Raw genomic sequence first — 20,257 nt, 5'->3', positions numbered from 1 at the left:
AACTTTTTATTTATCAAAGAATCCTGAAAAAAGTATCACAGGTTCCAAAAAAATATTTGGTAGCACAACAGATAATTCCAATAATAAATCAGCATATTAGAATGATTTCTCAAGGATCATGTGACACTAAAGACCAGAGTAATGCTAATGATAATTCAGCTTTGCATCACAGAAATAAAAACAATATTTTAATGTATATTAAAATAGAAACCATTATTTTATATTGTAATAACATTTTGCAGCATTATTGTTTTTACTGTATTTTTGATCTTGATGAACGTAAGTGACTTTTAAAAAAAACAAGTTCTACTGATCCCAAACATTTGAGTGGTAGTGTATGTTTTTTTTTTAGTTAGGAACATGGGTTGGAACTCTTAATTTTGGACTCTAAAAGTACATTAGAATTTTAACTTTAAAATGTACTCAGTTTTAATTTGTTTCTGAATCTTCTTCATTTGTCTTTTTGTAATATTTTAAATATTGTATCGTGAGATTTTTATATCGTTACATCCCTAGGACATATGTCAAATTCCTAATGAATTTACAATTTTGGTCCTTTGCCATTTTCGTTCTGAGGAAAGTCATACAGGTTTGTGACATGGATACACATGCCAAAACAGTAGAAAAAAAACCTGTTTCCTGTAAGCAATATAGCATCCAAGTGATTTCTCTCATTCAGGTAAAAACAAGTCTTGGCTCCCTCTCAGGGAACCTTATGCCAAAGATGGCAGTGCATGCAGGGAAATCTCTGCTTTCCGGATCTTTGATTGAAACCCAGCCAAGGCTTTTTTTTTGCCCTCAGATAAAGAGAGCAGTGCTGTCTGCACATAGCAGTAACCTCCTGCCATTATGTAGCAGGAATGAATTGTATAAGTACCGTAAATGTGATGAATTCTGTTGTGTGTTGCAGTTGCTGGGAGCTGCATTCCTGGGTATTGGACTTTGGGCCTGGGCAGAAAAGGCAAGTTGGAAACACAAATACAGAGTAACACAACCATCGGTGACATGCCTCAGATTCCTAATATTATTATCCACGCGATTGCCCGAGCAACATAATCATAGACCTAAACACAAGACAACCGCACACTTTAGGAGTAAAAAAACCTACAAATACTCTGTCTCATTCGGTCTGGCAGTTAAAGCGTATAAATTAATATTTAACATCTTTTGCTGATGGACTTTGTTTTATTTTATGTAATGTTCTTTTTGCTAAAAGCTTTTCTGTGAATCCCCCATGTTGCTTTTTCCTCTTTTGATGTCTGTAGTCTCCCTTTTAATACCCTTAAACCATGACATTTGAGAGCATACGGGTGGCATCTTTTATTTATTTCCATGGCAGTTTAATGTCTCTGTTATTTTGTAACCGTACCGCACAGCTCAATAAGGCTTTGTATTTATTGCAACTATTCTCTCCCTGATTTGTCGTCCCTCTCTGAAAAGGTCATCCTTGCTGTTATGTATTCAAGCATGGAAGGTGAATGTAATTTCTTCTCACTAATTTGAGGCGACTTAATGAATGAAGTCAATTGGCTGATTAATAACCTGGAAATGGCTCCATTTCATTCGCTGATTGTTCTGCTAAAAGACACGTGTAGGCCATATGGCACTTTGTATTAATGTCAGCCGATTAAGGAACATCTCGGTAACATGATGTAAATAATTAATAAAGTGGTTCCACGTTAATTTGCAAAATGTTAATCACAGAAATAAAACATTAAGAATTGAACTAGGGGGGTTGAATCTGATTGGTGGATTGGTGTTTATTTTAAATGAGTGTTTCAGAGCCGCCTTTTCTTACAGCGTCATAACAAACCAGGCAAGAACACACAGAAAAGGAAACCTTGTTTATATTCCCTGTCAGATTGGTCAGAAACCTGCTGTTGGTTCTGGGGTTGAACTGAGATTCCACCCTGATGTGGAAATCCAAACGTGGAAGGCATGAATCACTGCTAACAGTTGCCCAAACACCGTCAGTTGTGGCGGCTTGGCAGGTGGTGGAAGATTTTAAGGTCAGGATGTGAACTTACAACAACTCTGTCTGATGTGTCTGGCCCACAGGGAGTGCTGTCAAACATTTCCTCCATCACAGATCTGGGCGGCTTCGACCCTGTCTGGCTCTTCATTGTTGTAGGAGGGGTGATGTTCATCCTTGGATTTGCCGGATGCATCGGTGCACTCCGGGAGAACACATTCCTGCTCAAATTTGTGAGTTCCACCCTTGCGTCCGGCCTACGAGCCCTGCCTTTTATTTTTCTGTAACCTGTTTTCCTCTCTTCACTCATTTCAAGGTTTATTTGTTCGTCTAAATGAAATGAATTAGCTATCACACAGGCATACGCCCTGAAAGAATTGAAACGCCTCCTGGAGGCTAACTTAGAATCTTGGAAGTTATTAGAATGATTGATTGGATAATTATTTCCCTTTAAAAATTGTTTTCTCTTCTAGTTTTCAGTGTTTTTGGGCCTCATCTTTTTCCTGGAGCTCACAGCTGGCATTTTAGCCTTTGTGTTTAAAGATTGGATCAAAGACCAGCTGAACTTCTTCATCAACAACAATGTTAAAGCATATCGGGATGACATTGACCTCCAGAACCTCATTGACTTTGCTCAAGAATATGTGAGTCAGCACTTCCCGTCCCCTCTCATTTTCTGCTGCGCTGTGGGTGTGTTTAGAATGGGATAGATATATAAGTGTGTACTTGAAAATATGAGACATCCACTGAGTCATTAAGCTTTCTTTTATATGAAAAGCTGTGATGATGATAATGATAGTGATATCATCTCTGTTGTCATATATCACATCAGTGGTCGTGTTGTGGTGCTCATGGGCCGAATGACTGGAACCTGAACATATATTTCAACTGCACAGACTTCAACCCCAGCCGGGAAAGGTGTGGCGTTCCTTTCTCCTGTTGCGTCAAAGATCCTGCTGTGAGTGCCAGAAATGATAATTTCATCTGTTTGTCACGTGCACTTCCCTGTTTTACCAAGTTAACAGTGTTATTCCTCACAATATGTGCTGCACGCTCTGAGCTTTGAAGTTTATTCATAGAGCTCATTCAAAAAGGTTTAGCATAATATGTTGGTCTGTTTTATGAGAATGACAGAATGTAGCTAGGTTAAGGTTTTTTTCTGTGTATATATATGTGACCCTGGACCACGAAACCAGTCTTAAAGGAACACTCCACTTTTTTTGGAAATAGGCTCATTCTCCAACTCCCCCCGAGTTAATAAGTTGATTTTTACTGTTTTGAAATTCATTCAGCCGTTCTCCTGTTCTGGCGATATCACTTTTAGCATAGCTTAGCATAAATCATTGAATCCTATTAGACCAGTAGCATCACGTTCAAAAATGACCAACGAGTTTCGATATTTGTCCTATTTAAAACTTGACTCTTCTGTAGTTATATCGCGTACTAAGACCAGCGGAAATGTAAAGATACGGTTTTCTAGGCCGATAAGATTAGGAACTACACTCTCATTCCGGCGTAATAGTCAAGGAAGTTTGCTGCCGTAACATGGCCGAAGCAGGCGCAGTAATACCACACAGCACATGTGCAAATGTTTACTTCCGTCAACATATCCAACGTGCATGCACAGCACAGACAGCGTTCCTCGCCATGGAGACATTTGTGAGAGACGATTTAGAAGATATTTACTTTGGTGCAGATCCTAAACCGTATCAATTTGAACCAGAATTCACTGAAGCTAAGGTTTTGGTACACGAAAGACAAGAAAGTGTGTCTGAACTGCCTGGGACAGAAGGGATGAGGAGAGCAGATTCGCGCTGGTGAGGCTTGCCAACCCATGCCAACTAAAAGTGAGTGCCTGTGTTGTCGCGAGTGGGACCAGGTATTGCCATCGATGGCAAGGGTGGATCTACCTGATGAGGAAGTGTCAGGTCGCAACATCCGAGGACTTGGATGCAATGCTGCATCCTGCAATAGTTGATTTTTTTTTCCGGTTTGACAAAATAAACTAGAAAAAACGTCACACGCCGAGTGGACCTAATGGCCAGCTGTCGCAAGAGTAAGTTATTCCTGCAACCACTACATTATATAATATAAAGATTTTAAATGCATACTGTCAGTTTGCATTTTCAGGCTTACATTCATGATGTACACTTTTACTCAAAACTGACTTTAAAACACCACCGACTGTTCGCAATAACTTTCTTTTGCAATCACACATGGAATTTGGTCATAGCAAATACTAAGCCAACTGTTCGCCCAAACCTAGTCGTCAGGGGTTGCATTTCACAGGTAACGTTAGCAATTAATCATGTTTCACTTACAGCCGTGGGCGATGCTCCTTTTTGTCCTGTCTGTAACGTTAGTTTGAAGATTGTTGGGATCGCCGTGTCCTTTAGACGCCGTGCTGTAGTATCGGTAAAACTATCCAAATAGTTATCTGGTTCAAAATCCTCGGAGCAAACACGCCATTTCTTGATCGTTTCTAACGGTGTTTTGAGATCCATGTTCAGAGCAGCCAGCCATTGATTCATTAGTCGAAATTGCTTTTTTTTTCGTGGGAATTCTATGAAAGATGGTAGTAGATTACGTCTTCGACTTACTATCACAGCCCCTTACAATGCACATAACCATAGCTAATAACACACAGGTAAATCCAGCCACTAACAATTTACCAGCTGCAACTCTGACAGCTGCAACAACCGGAATTACACAAACTCAGCACCGGTCACATTGGAAGTTACCTAGCTGGGATCTAATTTCAGGCGCTGTGTGATATTAATGCGCCTGCTTCGGCCATGTTACGGCAGCAAACTTTCTTGACTATTACGCCGGAATGGGTGTGTAGTTCCTAATCTTATCAGCCTAGAAAACCGCTGCTTTACATTTCCGCTGGTCTTAGTACGCGATATAACTACAGAAGAGTCCAGTTTTAAATAGGACAAATATCGAAACTCGTTGGTCATTTTTGAACGCGATGCTACTGGTCTAATAGGATTCAATGAAAAAAAAGTGATATCGCCAGAACAAGAGAACGGCTGAATGGATTTCAAAACGGTAAAAATCAACTTATTAACTCGGGGGGAGCTGGAGAATGAGCCTATTTCCAAAAAAAGTGGAGTGTTCCTTTAAGTAGCATGGGTATGTTTGTCAAAATTATACATTTTTCTTTTTTTTAATGCCAAAAATCATTAGGGTATTAAGTAAAGATTATGTTCCATGAAGATATTTTTGTAAATTTCCTACCGTAGATATATATAAGCTTAATTTTAGATTAGTAATATGCATTGCTTAGAACTTAATGTGGACAACTTTAAAGGCGACTTTCTCAATATTTAGATTTTTTTGCACACTCAGATTCCAGATTTTCAAATAGTTGTATCTCGGCCGAATAAGACCCTTAAGACTGGTTTTGTGGTCCAGGGTCACATATATAGGTTATTCTGTGTCAATTCAACCAGAAGTCCCTGGGTCAAATTTTTGATTTTACTCATATTTTTTTCCTGAAGAAAGATATACATGTGTAGTGATGAAAGCCAAAATATTTAATGTCATGGATGAATATTTACTGAGTGGTCCACTATTTTGTAGAGGGTCAAAATGGCAATTTTCACCTGAGATTCAGAACCAAAGTACAAGGGGTTAAAAAAGACTTTGGAAAGATGGCAGCATCATAATTTTATTTTTACACAGAGATTAGTAGGTCTGTTAGTAAAATCTGACTTTAGCAATCTTTGTTGCATTCCGTGCCAGTGGTGATCATTCAAAAATAGGGAAACAGCATTTTACTCAAGTTTGCATGTTTGATCTCAAGAAGTATTAAAGATATCTTAATGGCCTTTTAGATAGTGGGCCTTAACAAACTTTCCTTTTGGTATCTTTATTTTTAAGGCCCTGTATGGTGCAGTTCCAGAGATATTGGAATTTCAATATGGCTCCATGAGTAAATTTTACATATTTTCAGTGGTCAAAAACACTTTTTGCTTTCTGTAATCTATTCATAAGATTCTATATTTAAATCAGTTTCAGATATATTTGGAAGAAAAGTTTTTGTTCATTTTTACAGCTTCTGAAGCTACAAGATAAAGCCTGCTTTAAATATAATAAGTACCAGCTGTATGCAGTGTGACTAAGATTTGGTTTTCAATCACTAAAAATAGGTATTGTTCAACAATCTGGACATGAAGTCTCATTGAGGTTCCGATATCTCTGGGACTAAACGAAGTAGGGCCTTGAAAATGATGATTCCAAAAGAAAAGTTTATTTAGAACTAGAATCTACAATCATATTATAGGCATGCAAACTTTGGAAAAAGAGTATTTATGGCACTCAGAAAGGTTTGTTTAATTCAGTTGTCTCGACAGAAGGAAATGAGATGCATCTCTAGTTTCAACATTATTTGTTCTTCAGACATTCCTCTTTAATAGAAAAGAAGTATCATATTTTTGCAAAGTGACCCACATTTGGTTTTTGACCGCTGAAAATGTCTACAATTAATTTTTTTTTCTCCCTGGCTCCATATTTAAATTCCAGTATCTCTGGAACTGAACTATACAGGGCATTAAAAATTAAAATGCCACAAGAGAACTTTAAGACCCAATGTCTAAAAGGCCATTAAGATATCTTGAATACTTCTTGAGTTAGAGACATGCAAACTTTAGAGTAAAAACTTTACAAAAAAAAGTGCTGTTTCCCCATTTTTGAATGGTCAGCATTGGCACATAATACAACAAAGATTGCTAAAGTCAACAGATTTTTCTAACAGACCTACCAATCTCTGTGTAAAAATAACATTATGATGCTGCCAGATTTTAAGTCATTTTACCCTCTTGTAATTTGGCTCTGAATCTCATGAGAAAAATGCCATTTTGACCCCTCTCTACAAAATAGTGAATTATATTATATAAAATATTAAATGTCATATTCATCCATGACGTTTAATATTTTGGCTATCATCACTATACATGTATATCCTTCTTCAGAATATAGTTCTTATCTTTTTAAAGATCTATTCTATTCTATTATATTCTATTATATTGTTCTATTTAAAAAATCTATTCTGCCCCTAAAATTCTGTTCTATTTTTGAAAATCCTGATGATTCTAACATTCCGTCGTATTCTAGTTTTTTATACTATGACATTCTCTTCTGTTCTGTGCTAAAGATTGTTTTATTCCATCCTAATGAATTCAATTTTATTCTAAACATTATATCAGAAAGTTTGTATTCTGTTTTATTCTATTGTCAATTCAATACTCTTCTACACAGAAAAAGAAATTGTTGGGGGAATTATTTTAAGACAGAATTCACTCAGAAATTGCTTGAAAATGGCACATTGAAAACATTAAATTACACTGCAAAAAATGCTTTTCTAGCTTAGATTTTTTTGTCTTGTTTCCAGCCAAAATATCTAAAAATTCTTACATCAAGAAGGATTTTCTAGATGAGTAAAAATTATTGTCTTGTTTTCAGAAAAAAAAGTCAAAATTAAGTACATTTTTGCTTGAAACAAGCAAAATTATCTGCCAATGGGGTAAGAAAAATAATCTTGTTTTCTGTTTGAAATAAGATTTTTTTTCTTACCCCATTGGCAGATTTTTTGGCTTGTTCTAAGCAAAAACTCACTTAATTTTGACTTGTTTTTTCTGAAAACAAGAAAATAATTTTTACTTATCTAGAAAATCCTTCCTGATTCAAGAATTTTTAGATATTTTGGCTGGAATCAAGACAAAAAATCTAAGCTAGAAAAGCATTTTTTGCAGTGTAAACGCAAACATTTGAAGAAAGACTAAAATTGTATTTCCTTGGAAGATGTACTGAGTACAGAGTGTACAGAGTTCTGCTTTGATTCAGCCTCCCAACTTTTCTCTTTTTTTAATCAAAATGTGCTTTTTACCTTATCATCACTTATTTTGCAATCAGGATGTTTTTAACATTTCAAAACATTCTCATTTTAGCAGATAGATTACATTTTCACGTGTGACCAATATAAAAATATAAAATACTGACTAAAATTACTTAAACCACAAAATTGAAGATTTCACGCTGAATTTGAACGTCTTTAGCATATCACCACCATGAGACAGAAAATAATACAGTGGTGACATTTGAAAATGTTGACAAATTTGGCATTTCTTTCGCAAACAAATGAGTTCATGTAGTAGCCATTTTGTTTTGTCTGTTGATGCTAGATGCCAATAGAGCCTGCTTTCAAATAATTTCCTCTGTAATCTTTGTTTTATTTACACCTTCGAAAAATGCAGTGCATAGAAATGTATTGAAGTAAATTGAGGATGTTCTTTTGTTCTCTCTAGGAGGATGTCCTGAATACACAATGTGGCTATGATGTGCGGCTTCAAGGGGTGAGTCTTCTTACTAGTTAGAAATGTTACAGTTGTGCAGATCCATAGTATATAATGATAAACAACATTCTAGTGTATAAATTGTTGTGTCAGACCAGAAGGGTTAAGCGCATGAGAGATTCAGAGAGCATTTGAGTTCCTCTTGTTCGCCTCCTTAATAACAGTTTAAGCCTTTAAAAGTGATAATTAGCTTCTAGTTTTAGCCACGGGAAATTGTGGAGCTCTGTAATTGGGAAGTCAGCGGCTTATGCCAGCCCAATGCCTCTCAGTATGGGTGGAGTGACACTGCACCCACGGTTCACCACGGTCGCTCCGTGGTACAGAGTACTTATTCTGTATCCATGGATACTCCTTCTCTCACAATCCACCTTTGGAGAGATTTACTCTGGTTTTGTTTGCTTTTATGGTGCTTTCCATGGATTTGTTGTTGTGAACAATAGGAATTGAATACAAAATAAATGTTTGCTTAATGTTTGCTTTATTTAACTTCCGTAGGAAGGCATTGGAGAAAAACAGAAAAAGAGAAATAGTTAAGATCCGCAATGAATTAGTTCAAACAGTTAACTGTAATACAGCCCTTCATTGGCTTTCTCTAAAGCCCTCTGACTTCCTACCGGTTTGGCGTTACGTTTCTAAAGTCTTTTGTGTCATCTTCCCTGGGGGGGACAAAAGATTCTTTGGAGAACGTGTTTATATGGTTCACAAAAGCTGAATTGTGTGGCTTTCTCTTTCTTCACCTTCAAATGTCACTGGCAGCCCCAAATTACACCTTTTCATCTCCCTTCCTTCCCAGAATTCGATAGACAGTAGTTAAGACATTCCTGTATGGCTGTGTAATACAAACTGGATCTTCCCTGTGTTAGGTTATATGTGGTGAGCTGGGTGACATTTCATCTACTTAGCGTGGGAGTGAGATCTTCCAGTTTTCCAAGGAGGATATTTGTTCTCAAATAGATTAATGCACAGGTCCAGCCAGGTGAAGGCCTAATTGTTTGTCCTGGACTTGAGTAAAGATTAAAGGTCAACTTAAGAGGAGTGAACACTGATATGCTACACGGTGCTCTTGAATTAAGATTTTTACTTTTCCATTAAGTGCTGTTCTATTTTGATTAATATTTTAATAGGAGTTGGATCAGCAGAAGTACATTTATACAAAAGGCTGTGTGGGGCAGTTCGAAAAGTGGCTTCAGGACAATCTGATCGTTGTTGCTGGGATTTTTGTGGGGATTGCATTATTACAGGTAAGCACAATGCTAAACGAAATGCTTTAAAGCATGCAGATATTCTTTGAAAATGCAGTAAGAACTGAACAGATTTGCTTGAATGAGGCCTAAGTGTGAAACTGGTCCCACATGAATAAATATTATGCTGCCACCTTCTGGTTAAACATTAAAATCCAGCTTTAAAGGAGAAGTTCACTTCCAGAATAAAAATTTCCTGAGAATTTACTCACCCCTATGTCATCCAAGATGTTCATGTCAAGAAATTTTGTTTTTTGAGGTGAACGTTCTAGGATTTTTTTCCCATATAGTGGACTTCAATGGGGATCAACGGGCTGAAGATCTAAATTGCTTGTTTCAATGCAGCTTCAAAGGGCTCTGCACAATCCCAGCAAAGGAATAAGGCTTTTATCTACGAAACGAATGATCGTTTTTTTTTAAAAACAAAGTGCATTTATATACTTTTTAACTACAAATGCTTGTCTTGCACTAGCTTGACATCATGCATTACATACTTACGCCCACTTGACATAGACGGAAGTACCGACCCAGTCTTTTTAAAGAAAGTCAAACGCCCCTTACAAAAAAAGGTGAAACAACATTGTTGGACATTTTTGAAGTTGGTTGAGAAAATTAGATTTTTTGCCCTCCTCTACTTATTTTAAACAAAGTACACAGAAGAACTAACCGTGCATGATTTTTCCAATGTGATTTCGTAAAAAAGTATAGAAAATGACCAGTTGTTTCGCTAGATAAGAGACCCTTATTCCTTCGCTTGGATCATGTAGAGCACTTTGAAGCTGCATTTAAAAACTGCAATTTGCATCTTCAACCCATTGGCCAACACTGGGGTCTACTACATGGAGAAAAATCCTGGAATGTTTTCCTCAAAAGACTTAATTTCTTATGACTGAAGAGAGAAAGATATGAACAACTTGGATGACACTGAGGTGAGTAAATTATCTGAAATTTTTTATCTGGAATTGATCTAATCCTTTTATGGGTGGCTATGTAAATCTTAAAATTTCCAGATCATAATTTACCCTAAAATCAAAGAAAAAAAATAAAATGTAAATTTGCGTTGTGGTATTTTTATACCAATACTTCTTCTCATTTCTTCTCAAAATAATTATTACTGTAATGCAAAAAACTTTGTACAATAATGAATGTGTCCCTGTTTTGTTTTTTTTAATTAAATTACTTGTGGTTGAGGAAGGGCAGGAAAAACATTAATTGTCATAAAAATGGTCTAAATGTTCTAAAATTGTCATGAAAATGTTCTAAAAAGTAATGAAAATCCTACTTATAAGACCTCATTTTATTTAGTTTTTATTATTTATTATTTTTATATATGACTCCATTTTTTTTTTTTTACTGTTTTTGTATAATTCAGCTGTAGGCTAAAGGCATATTTCAGCTTGTCAGGTACAGTTGAGGCCAAAAGTTTACATCCCCTTTTCAGAATCTGCAAAATGTTAATTATTTTAACAAAATAAAAATCATACAAAATGTATGCAATTGTTAATTTAGTATGGACCTGAATGAGATATTTCACATAAAATTTGTTTACATATAGGCCACAAGAGAAAATAATAGTTGTTGTTACCTGAATGATCCATAGCTGTGTTTTTTTGTTTAGTGATAGTTGTTTGAGTCCCTTGTTTGTCCTGAACAGTTAAACTGCCCGCTGTTCTTCAGGTCCCACAAATTCTTTGGTTTGCCAGCATTTTTGTGTATTTGAACCCTTTCTTGTGTATTTGAAATTCACAAAGTGTGAATTTGAAGTTTAGGGTAAATTTAACTTATTTTGTCTTCTAGGAAACATTAAACTATCTTCTGTAGCTTCTGAAGGGCATTACTAAATGAACAAATATTATATTTAGGGAAAATAAGAAAAATGTACATATCTTCATTCTGTTCAAATGTTTACACTCCCTAGCTCTTAATGCATGGTTTTTCCTTCTGGAGCATCAGTGAGTGTTTGAAACTTGTTTTTAATTGTTGCATATGAGTCCCTGAATAAAAAGATGGATCTTAAAATCATCGAGTCATTGTTGGAAAGGGTTTAAATGCACAAAAATGCTCAAAAACCAACATAGTTGTGGGACCTAAAGGAGTTTTCTGAACAGCAGGTAAACTCATGAGCAACTATCACTAAACAAAACAACAAAAAAACAGCTGTGGATCATTCACACAACACAGTATTAAGAATCAAGTGTATGTAAACTTTTGAACTGGGTCATTTTTATATGTTTTATGTGAAACATATTATTTAGGTCAGTACTAAATAAACAATAACATGCATTTTATATGATCCCTCTTATTTTGGTGAAATAATTAAACATTTTATGGATTCTGAAACTGTAGTACATAAAGTCAAGTGTGTATTGCACTTTTTCTTCTCTATAATGCCGTCTTTTTAAATATTTTTCAGATTTTTGGGATATGTCTGGCTCAAAACCTGGTGTCCGACATCAGAGCAGTCAAAGCCAACTGGTGACCCACTGCAGAGGGCGACAGGTGACACTGACCTCTGATTATGGCAGAGAGCTAGTTGCAAATCAGCACTGTTTACACACCATTGAGCTGGGAAATTCTGTCCTTTTAACCCCACAGACGTTGTATGTTAGCTGACTTTACAAAACAGACTGCCCATCTGTGTTTTACTTATTTGTGATTCCTTATCTGAAAACAAGCTCTTACGGAGACTATCTCGAAGGAGCTTAACGTGAGATGTCACATCAAGATCAAGCTATCTGCGATCTCGCAGCTGTCTCTTGATCAAACGCTATTTTCGTTTGCCCTTATTAAAACGTTCGCCAGACTCTCCTCCGTGATGTCAAGCGGAGGGTGTTTTCATTAACCTGTGGATGACTTTCTTAAAGAGAAACACAAATCAACCACTGGGACTGGGACAGAGGAGCCATGAACTAAACAAAAGCCTTACAGCAGTGCATTTCACTATACACTTGTGTGGCTTTTTACACAATATTCTGTCTGTCAGTCATTCGAGACTATGGACAGTAGGACTCTTACCACTGATTGGCTCTCTGTTGCACAGGGCAGCCAATCAGAACTACGTACTTGATCATTACACGTAATGCATTTATTTTTTGTGAGTTCTACCACTACTGTTGTGGAGGAGTTGGAGAAACGTTCTGTTATTTGTCTATATAGCTATGTTTTATTCATTTTCTGTTTTTTTTTTTTTTTGGTTCTCTGTGAGTATAAATCGACTTAACCGCTTTCCCAGACTTGCTTATGAATCTTTGTTTTCGCTAGATAGTGATATGCTATAGTGACACTAATAATGTATTATTATAAATATGATGCTGCTTTAACTCTTAGAAGATATACATCGCTATACTAACCAACTGAACTTTTTCTAGAAATCATGCGGTATACATTCCCTCTGGGAAACACACTTCAGCTCATGCAGAGTGCTTTGCGAACGAATCTGACCTGAGTGCACGTGAAGTGGACAGTGTGTTTGATCACATGCCTTATTGAGCCCTATACAGATGGTAGCAGAAGCTGACGACAGTTACACAGCACATCAACCTTTAGAAAAGATGTTTTACTGTTCAGTCTCTCTTGCTCGCGCCATATGCATGCAATCATCTATTACGAAAAATGCATGGCAATGCAGACCTCTTTAAACACATGCACACACATGCGTGTGTGAATGTGTGTCCGTTCCATTATGAATACCATACCAGTGTGTTTTCACCTAGCTGTGTTAATCCACCTGTGTTCAGAAGGTGTCTGCATTGAGTCACAACCTTAACGCTGATAATGTGCAAAGTAAGATAAATGATGTACTGCCGACTGCGTATGTAGAATGTGCTCGGATGGTTTTAGCGGTGGAGTGTCATGTCAGCCAGACTGATCTACGTCATCTGTTTAAAAAGCTTTGCTCTGTTTCAAGGGTGTGTATAACCCCATGTTATCAAAGCGAATAGTAAAATGTGAGATTTCTCTTCTGTGGTTTTTTTGAGAGATATATAGTGTATATAAGAGGCAAATATTTTATGCAGATACATGCTGAAGATGATGTTCAACCCCCTTTTTGTGCATCCAAATTGATGAGTCTCAAAAAAACTATCAAGAACGTATCCAGGTTGCATTTCAATATCATACATAAAAGAAAAAAATGGAAAAATACAGCTTGCTTAAAGAAAATGAAGCAGATTTATGCTCAAATTCTCATGAACGTAATTAAAAAAACTATATATATATATTGGTTAATTTATTAAATATTTATATATATGATATTTTGTTGTATTTTAATTGTAAAAATCTTTGTATTACTGTAATACAGAAAGAAATTAATAAATCGGAAAAAAGAGAATTAAAATAATTTCAAAAGTAATTCCAGAGGCAGTGTTATGGAAGCCTGTTTCCGCCATGAATAATAAAAAAAGTAACTGACTTTTGATCTCTCAGTTGACTTTTTTCTCGCAATTTACAGTTTACATCTTGCAATTCTTTTTTCTCAGAATTTCATGATACAAACTTGCAAATGCGTGTTATAAATTCGCAATTGTGAGACATAAACTCAGAATTCTGACTTTTTCTCAGAATTGCGAGTTTATATTGCAATTGTGGCTTTATAACACACAGTTGCAAGTTAAGTCAGAATTGTGAGACTCTCCTCAAAACTGGACTTTATAACTCACAGGTTTATAGCTCACACTTCAGAATTGCGAGATACAAACTTGCAGAGAGAAAAAAGTTGGAATTGTGATTTTTGTATCTCCCAATTCTGACTTTATAACACGTAATTGCGAGTTTATATCACTTCTCCCAATTCAGAGACAAAAAAAGTCTGAACTGCGAGATACAAACTCACAACTAAAAGATAAAAGTCAAAATTGCTTTGTTTTTATCTTGCAATTCTGACTTTATTTCTTGCAAATGTGAGTTTATCATGCATCTCTGAGAAAAAAAGTTGTAATTGTGACTTTGTATCTGGCAGTTCTGACTTTGTAACTTGCAATTGCGAGTTTATATCACAATTCTGAGAAAAAAAAAGTCAAAATTGGGAGATTTAAAGAAAAAGTCAGAACTGCGAGATACAAATTCACAATTCATTCACAAAATTACGTTTTTATCTTGCAATTCTGACTTTATTTCTTGCAATTGTGAGAAAAAAGTTGTAATTGTGAGTTTATATCTCGCAATTCTGACTTTATTTCTCAGAATTACAAGTTTATTTATGAGAATTGTGAGTTTATATCTCACAATTCTGACTTTATTACGCAGTTGTGAGTTTATATCACAATTCTGAAAAAAAAAGTCAGAATTGCAAAGTGTAAGCTCATAATTGTGAGAAAAAAAGTCAGAATTCTGAGATAAAGAGACGCAATTACCTTTTTTTTCAGTGGCAGAAACAGGCTTCCATACAATATGGTGGTTTATATCACGACACAAGAGAAAAAAAAAATTACAATTGCAAGACAAAGTCAAAATTGTGAGTTTTTATCTTGCAATTCTGACATTATTTCTCACAAATGTGAGTTTATCATGGAATTCTGAGGAAAAAGTTGGAATTGTGACTTTGAAATGTAAACTCGCAATTGTGAGAAAAAAAAAGTCGGAAGTGTGAGATAAAAAGTTGCAATTAACTTTTTTTTATTCAGTGGCGGAAACAGGCTTCCATACAATATGGTAATGAGAATTTAGGATGAAACAGTTTTTAAAAACTTAATAGCTTAATTTTCTTTATGCAAAATGACATATATTCTGAGGCGAACTTCAACCCGGACAGGTTTTTGTGAGATTCACCCAAAATATATAGTTTATTATTTCTCTCCCTCTCATTTTCTTCTTCATGCAATGGCCTTTCCTGTCTTTTCTCCTTTTTTCCTAAAGAACTCTAACATTCCCTTTTAAGGGAGCCTCTTCCATATCATGAATGTAAAGATCATCTCTTTCTAATGTTATGTCATATATAACTTACCCTTCAAAGTGCAATGCACAAACATGTGAATAAAATTAATGTTTGTCTGACTTTTAGGCACACAACTGAAAAACATTGCAAATCTGTGTTCGTGTAGTGAATTAGACATTCCTTGTGCATGCGTTGGCTACAGTTTTTTTATGAAATGCATTTTGCATTTCAGCGTTTTTTCTGTGCTGGTTCATCAGAAACAGTTTTGATGATTGGTGTTAAAACCAAATTGAGCCTTTTTGCTGGCCTTTCTCTGTACCAGCTGTGGTAGTTTGTACATTACAGTCATTGGAAATATTTGCAAATCTTTAAGCACAGTTTTTGTCGACCAATCGAAAAGAGTTGCTGTGTGGATGGTAAACGTTTTGTGATTGTGAAAGAATATCAGAATAGTTTTGATTTTTTTCTTCCCAACGTAATTCTTGACATCACACTTGTCACTTTTAATGCGCTTTGAAATATGAATTGCGTAAGCCTTTAAGATTTTAGTTTTAGTTTTTGGTTTTGTTTACATTCCCATACTAATTTTCAAAGTGTCTTCATAGAAATGTTTGGATTCTACCTCATCATGGAGAAATGACTTTAAACGTGGTTATTTGGGGAGTCATGACTCTAATGCAACTGTTGTGAAAGTTTTTGGAAGAGTTGCAAAAAATGTTTTGAACCCAACTTTAAGTATCTTGGACACAAATAATGGTAGCAGGTCTTCTCTCACAGTCTCAGCTTTTCTTGCTTTTATTCAATTGATGATTTTGTTTATATGTCATTGAATGCAAAAATATAATGTGGATTTGTTATTTGAATAGTGAGAGTGACACTTGTTTTTAGACACTTATCCAGTCCCATTATGGGCAGCACTATTTCAGGACTTTGCAAACAAACAAACAGTTATTAGCTGTAATCAGATGTCCTTTAACTAGTTTATTGACTTAGTGTTCATCTTCTGATAATTTCATATTGGCATAACTCAGAATACCCTCTTAAACTGGATAATAAATATTGCACTTGCAGATCTAAAGCATTTTCTTGTGCTTTCCATTGTATGAGTCAATGATTGTACTAACCTATAATAACACTCATATTTAATGTGGGATTTTCATTCTCTATAAAAAGAAATTAATAGGAAATTATGATCGTGTTTGGAAACATCCTAGCAATGCCACTGTTTCGTGGTAGTTTTGGTTTATTTGATGTTATTTTTGTTTTGTAATTCTTGTCCAAAGGTTCATTTATTGGTGGCATCCACAAATGGACTTTCCTTGTGGGAGATGGTCTGTTACACTGTATACTATGATACAAGATATGCTTTTTCTTTTTCATAATAAAAAGATTTATGACATTCCGAGCTCAATTTCTTTCATCTGCGAGTTCTTGTCAAACATCTGACTGAAAATCAACGTTCGCTGGTGCTTCACAGATGGATCATTCTACAATTATGATGACATTCCCAGCTGTTTTTTATTTTCGAAATGAAACTCATCAATCATGCATTATACCTAATGTGCTAGGCTATTTATTTATTTATTTATTTCTAATTTCTGACAAGGTCATACAAAATTAGGATATTAAGAAAGCATTTAATTTACCATTGGCTTTAATTGACCATTATATGATTTAACATGTAGTGTTTATTTTTGTTTTGTATGTGTGTTTATATTGGGTTAACATCACTAACTTAAAGCATCACTAAATAAGGAATTTTCTGCACAACACAACTGATGGTCCCAACCCCAGTGATGATAAAGACATTTATAATGTCACAAAAGATTTCTATTTTAGATAAATGCTGTTCTTCTGTTCTTCTCAAAGAAACCTGAAAACATTTTTAACATAATAATAATAAAAAATGTTTTTGAGCAGCAAATCAGAATCTTGGAATGATTTCTGAAGGATCGTGTGACTGTAGTAATGATGCTAAAAATCGGCTTTACAATCACAGGAATAAATTACATTTTAAAATATATTAAAATAGAAAACAGGTATTTTATAAAGTGAAATTATGTTTTCAGCTTACTGTTTCAGCTGTACTTTGGATCAAATAAATGCATACCTTTGACAGGTATTGTATGTATTTTTATATTGAGTTAACATCACTACCAATTAAAATTAAGCATTTTAGTGTTTACATTTATTGCATTTTTATGTTCATTTTTTATTTACATACATTTATATTTATATGACCTATTTGTACTATTACTAAACTGCAAAAATGTCACATTAGCCACATTATAGAACAGTGAGACATATATTTCCATGCCAGAGTTTAAACATTAAAAAAACTAATTCACGCAAAAATGAAATTTGCTGAAAATTGACTTGTCCTCAGGCCATCCAAGATGTAGATAGGTTTGTTTGTTCATCAGAACAGATTTTGACAAATGTTCTGAGGAAGTAACAAACTAATTTACATCTTAGATTGCCTGAAGAAAAGTAAATTTTTTAGCAAATGTTCAATTTTGGATGAACAATTTCTTTAATCATTTATGCCATTCCAAAAACTGTTCTAAAACATATTTTGATTTCTGCATAAATTGTGGGTACTGCAGTTTGAATTTTACTAATTGAGTGACTCACAGCATCCGCAGTCAACGTGTCATTTTTACTACGACCACTAGATGGTGACAAACCTTCACCGTTTCCAACAGCCGCAAATCCTTGAAGTTCACCCAAAAGCATTTTCTTCATTATCTCATCTTTCTTTTGTGTAATGCTGACACAAGTAAGCCAGAAACACTGCATGAGCACCATTTACCAGATGCTTTAATGCGCTTATGTGCTCTTTGACATGGTCTCTCTGCACATGCAGCATTAAATACTGTGTCCGCCATCTGCTGGTTTTCTTTTAGCATATTTGTTTGTGGTTTCTTTGTTTATTTGGTACTCCTTCAATGGCTTTTGGATGGTTTTCTGTACGGAATGATTCAGTTGTGAAGCTTTCAGTAATTACTTGATAACCCTCTTCTGAAGTGTTTTGAAGGTGCCGCCATGCTGTGCATGTCAATAAGCAGTATAGTGACATTATCAAGACCTCTCCTTAAAATGACGCCCCCTGCAGATAAACAGACTCAATTAGATTCCATACGGCTTTTCTAGCATGTTCCGCCAATTGAAGTCAAATCAAATAATGATGAAATATTGAGCGTATATGACTGGAGGGGATTATTTCTGTCAATGTGTCCCTGTACCGAGCAAGGCCCTGCATTTGATATTTTCCAGAGAGCATGTTTCCGATAGGATCAGCAGATTGGAGGTGCATCACAGTGTTGCCTAAAGGCAGGAAGATTCCTTGTAGCTTTTTTCCCTTGGAAAACTTCAGATCTGTTTTTCCCCTATGTGCCCTGTGTCCTTTCAGCATATGGCTGAACCTTGACTGGATTACTCAAAGTCTCAAAGCAGGAATGTGACATTTCAATAGGACTTTAAGATGTCTTTGGCTCAATCTATTTCTTTGGTTTAACCTTCAAGAAAGCCTGGTTTGAAGATAGATTAACTTCTGAAACAGACGCCTCAGTTTCAGTATGCTACACTTTTTGGTAGTGATTCATTTTTAATCTACTTTAATGCTCGAAGAATCACCTTATTATCGATTGCTAGTTTCACTTATATTTTTCTTAAAAGCGACAAGGGCATCTGTATTGATTAAATTGGCGCAAGATGCTTTTATTTGTTTCGTATCATCTAAACAAGCTTTTACTCTTGCAATTACAGTGTGACTTGTGACAGTAATCTTTTGTTAGGCAGCATAGACATTTAACACTGGAAACAGTATTCAACAGGTTGAAAAACTTTGAGTAAACTCATTACCTCAAATTAAATAATGGTGCTTCTCAAATGTTCACCCAATGTGGTCATTACAAAACATGAACTTAACCATTTAAGATAATTGGCAGCAAGTAGACTCAGGTTTACCATGAAATGTTGTTTCTAACATGATTCAGGTTTTTCAGTAAAAATATCTAAACAAAAACAAGATCGAATTGGTTGTGAAGCAACTTTTTTTTTTGTTAAAAATGGTCCAAAATCAATTATTGAGTGTTCAAATCGGTTCAAAACTATCTCTTTATTTTAGCCCAATTCACAAGAGTAAGTATGATAAGCTTATAATAATGTTTTATCATTTCAGTGTTTCGGCTTGTTCGTCTTTGTGTCATCACATCACGTCTGAAGAAAGAAGAAGTAAATAAAGAAGTAGTCCCATCTAGTCTAGACTATATTGCGTGTGTGAATGCTGCAGGTGGCGGATCATTTGTAGCCGCTTCTTACAGCAGCTGGAATAATTAAATTATATATATAATATATTGAATAATAATAATTAATTAAGAAACGTGTGTGGTTAAAAGAACAATTTATTTCAATAGCATTTGAATGGTAGGCCTATAACAATAGAGTGTTTTCATGACACACCATTAATCGGCCATATTGGTGGCAATGAATGTAAACAATGCCAATGAACGGAAAAAAACTTGCATATTTTGCTGATTTTTGCTGTTGAAAATGGTCAATTATTGTCATGTTTTGGGCTGTACTAACTGGTCAGACTTTGAAAAACATTTGGAGTACTATAGACTACCAAAAGGTATAACAAATTAAGGAAAAGAGTGCAAAAAACTGTCTGAGGAACAAAAGGTGTTTGTGGTTAGCCAAACTGAATCAGGATTTCCTAGGGTAAGACAACATTCGTGTTTGTTCTTATAATTTCCGGTCAGGTAGGTGAAATATTAGGCCAATATCTTAATTAATACTGCTTGTATGT

General features: G+C 35.3%; 1 protein-coding gene across 1 annotated transcript in view; it reads left to right on the top strand.

Annotated features, from left to right (window-relative positions):
* The window catches only part of tspan17 (tetraspanin 17), a 28,641-nt gene extending 11,798 nt beyond the window's left edge, over positions 1-16,843 (top strand). The window contains exons 2-8 of the mRNA XM_073820556.1: positions 911-961; positions 2,059-2,205; positions 2,446-2,616; positions 2,805-2,930; positions 8,284-8,331; positions 9,456-9,572; positions 11,986-16,843. Of these exons, the coding sequence (XP_073676657.1) occupies positions 911-961; positions 2,059-2,205; positions 2,446-2,616; positions 2,805-2,930; positions 8,284-8,331; positions 9,456-9,572; positions 11,986-12,051 (726 nt within the window). The 3' untranslated portion in view covers positions 12,052-16,843. The remainder of the gene's footprint in view (positions 1-910; positions 962-2,058; positions 2,206-2,445; positions 2,617-2,804; positions 2,931-8,283; positions 8,332-9,455; positions 9,573-11,985) is intronic.
* The last annotated feature ends 3,414 nt before the right edge of the window (positions 16,844-20,257 follow it).

The sequence above is a fragment of the Garra rufa genome, chromosome 16 (genome assembly GCF_049309525.1).
Source record: "Garra rufa chromosome 16, GarRuf1.0, whole genome shotgun sequence".
NCBI classification, from domain to species: domain Eukaryota; kingdom Metazoa; phylum Chordata; class Actinopteri; order Cypriniformes; family Cyprinidae; genus Garra; species Garra rufa.
The sequence above is the reverse complement of the archived record's forward strand: the minus strand, read 5'-3'. Positions and strand labels throughout refer to the sequence as shown.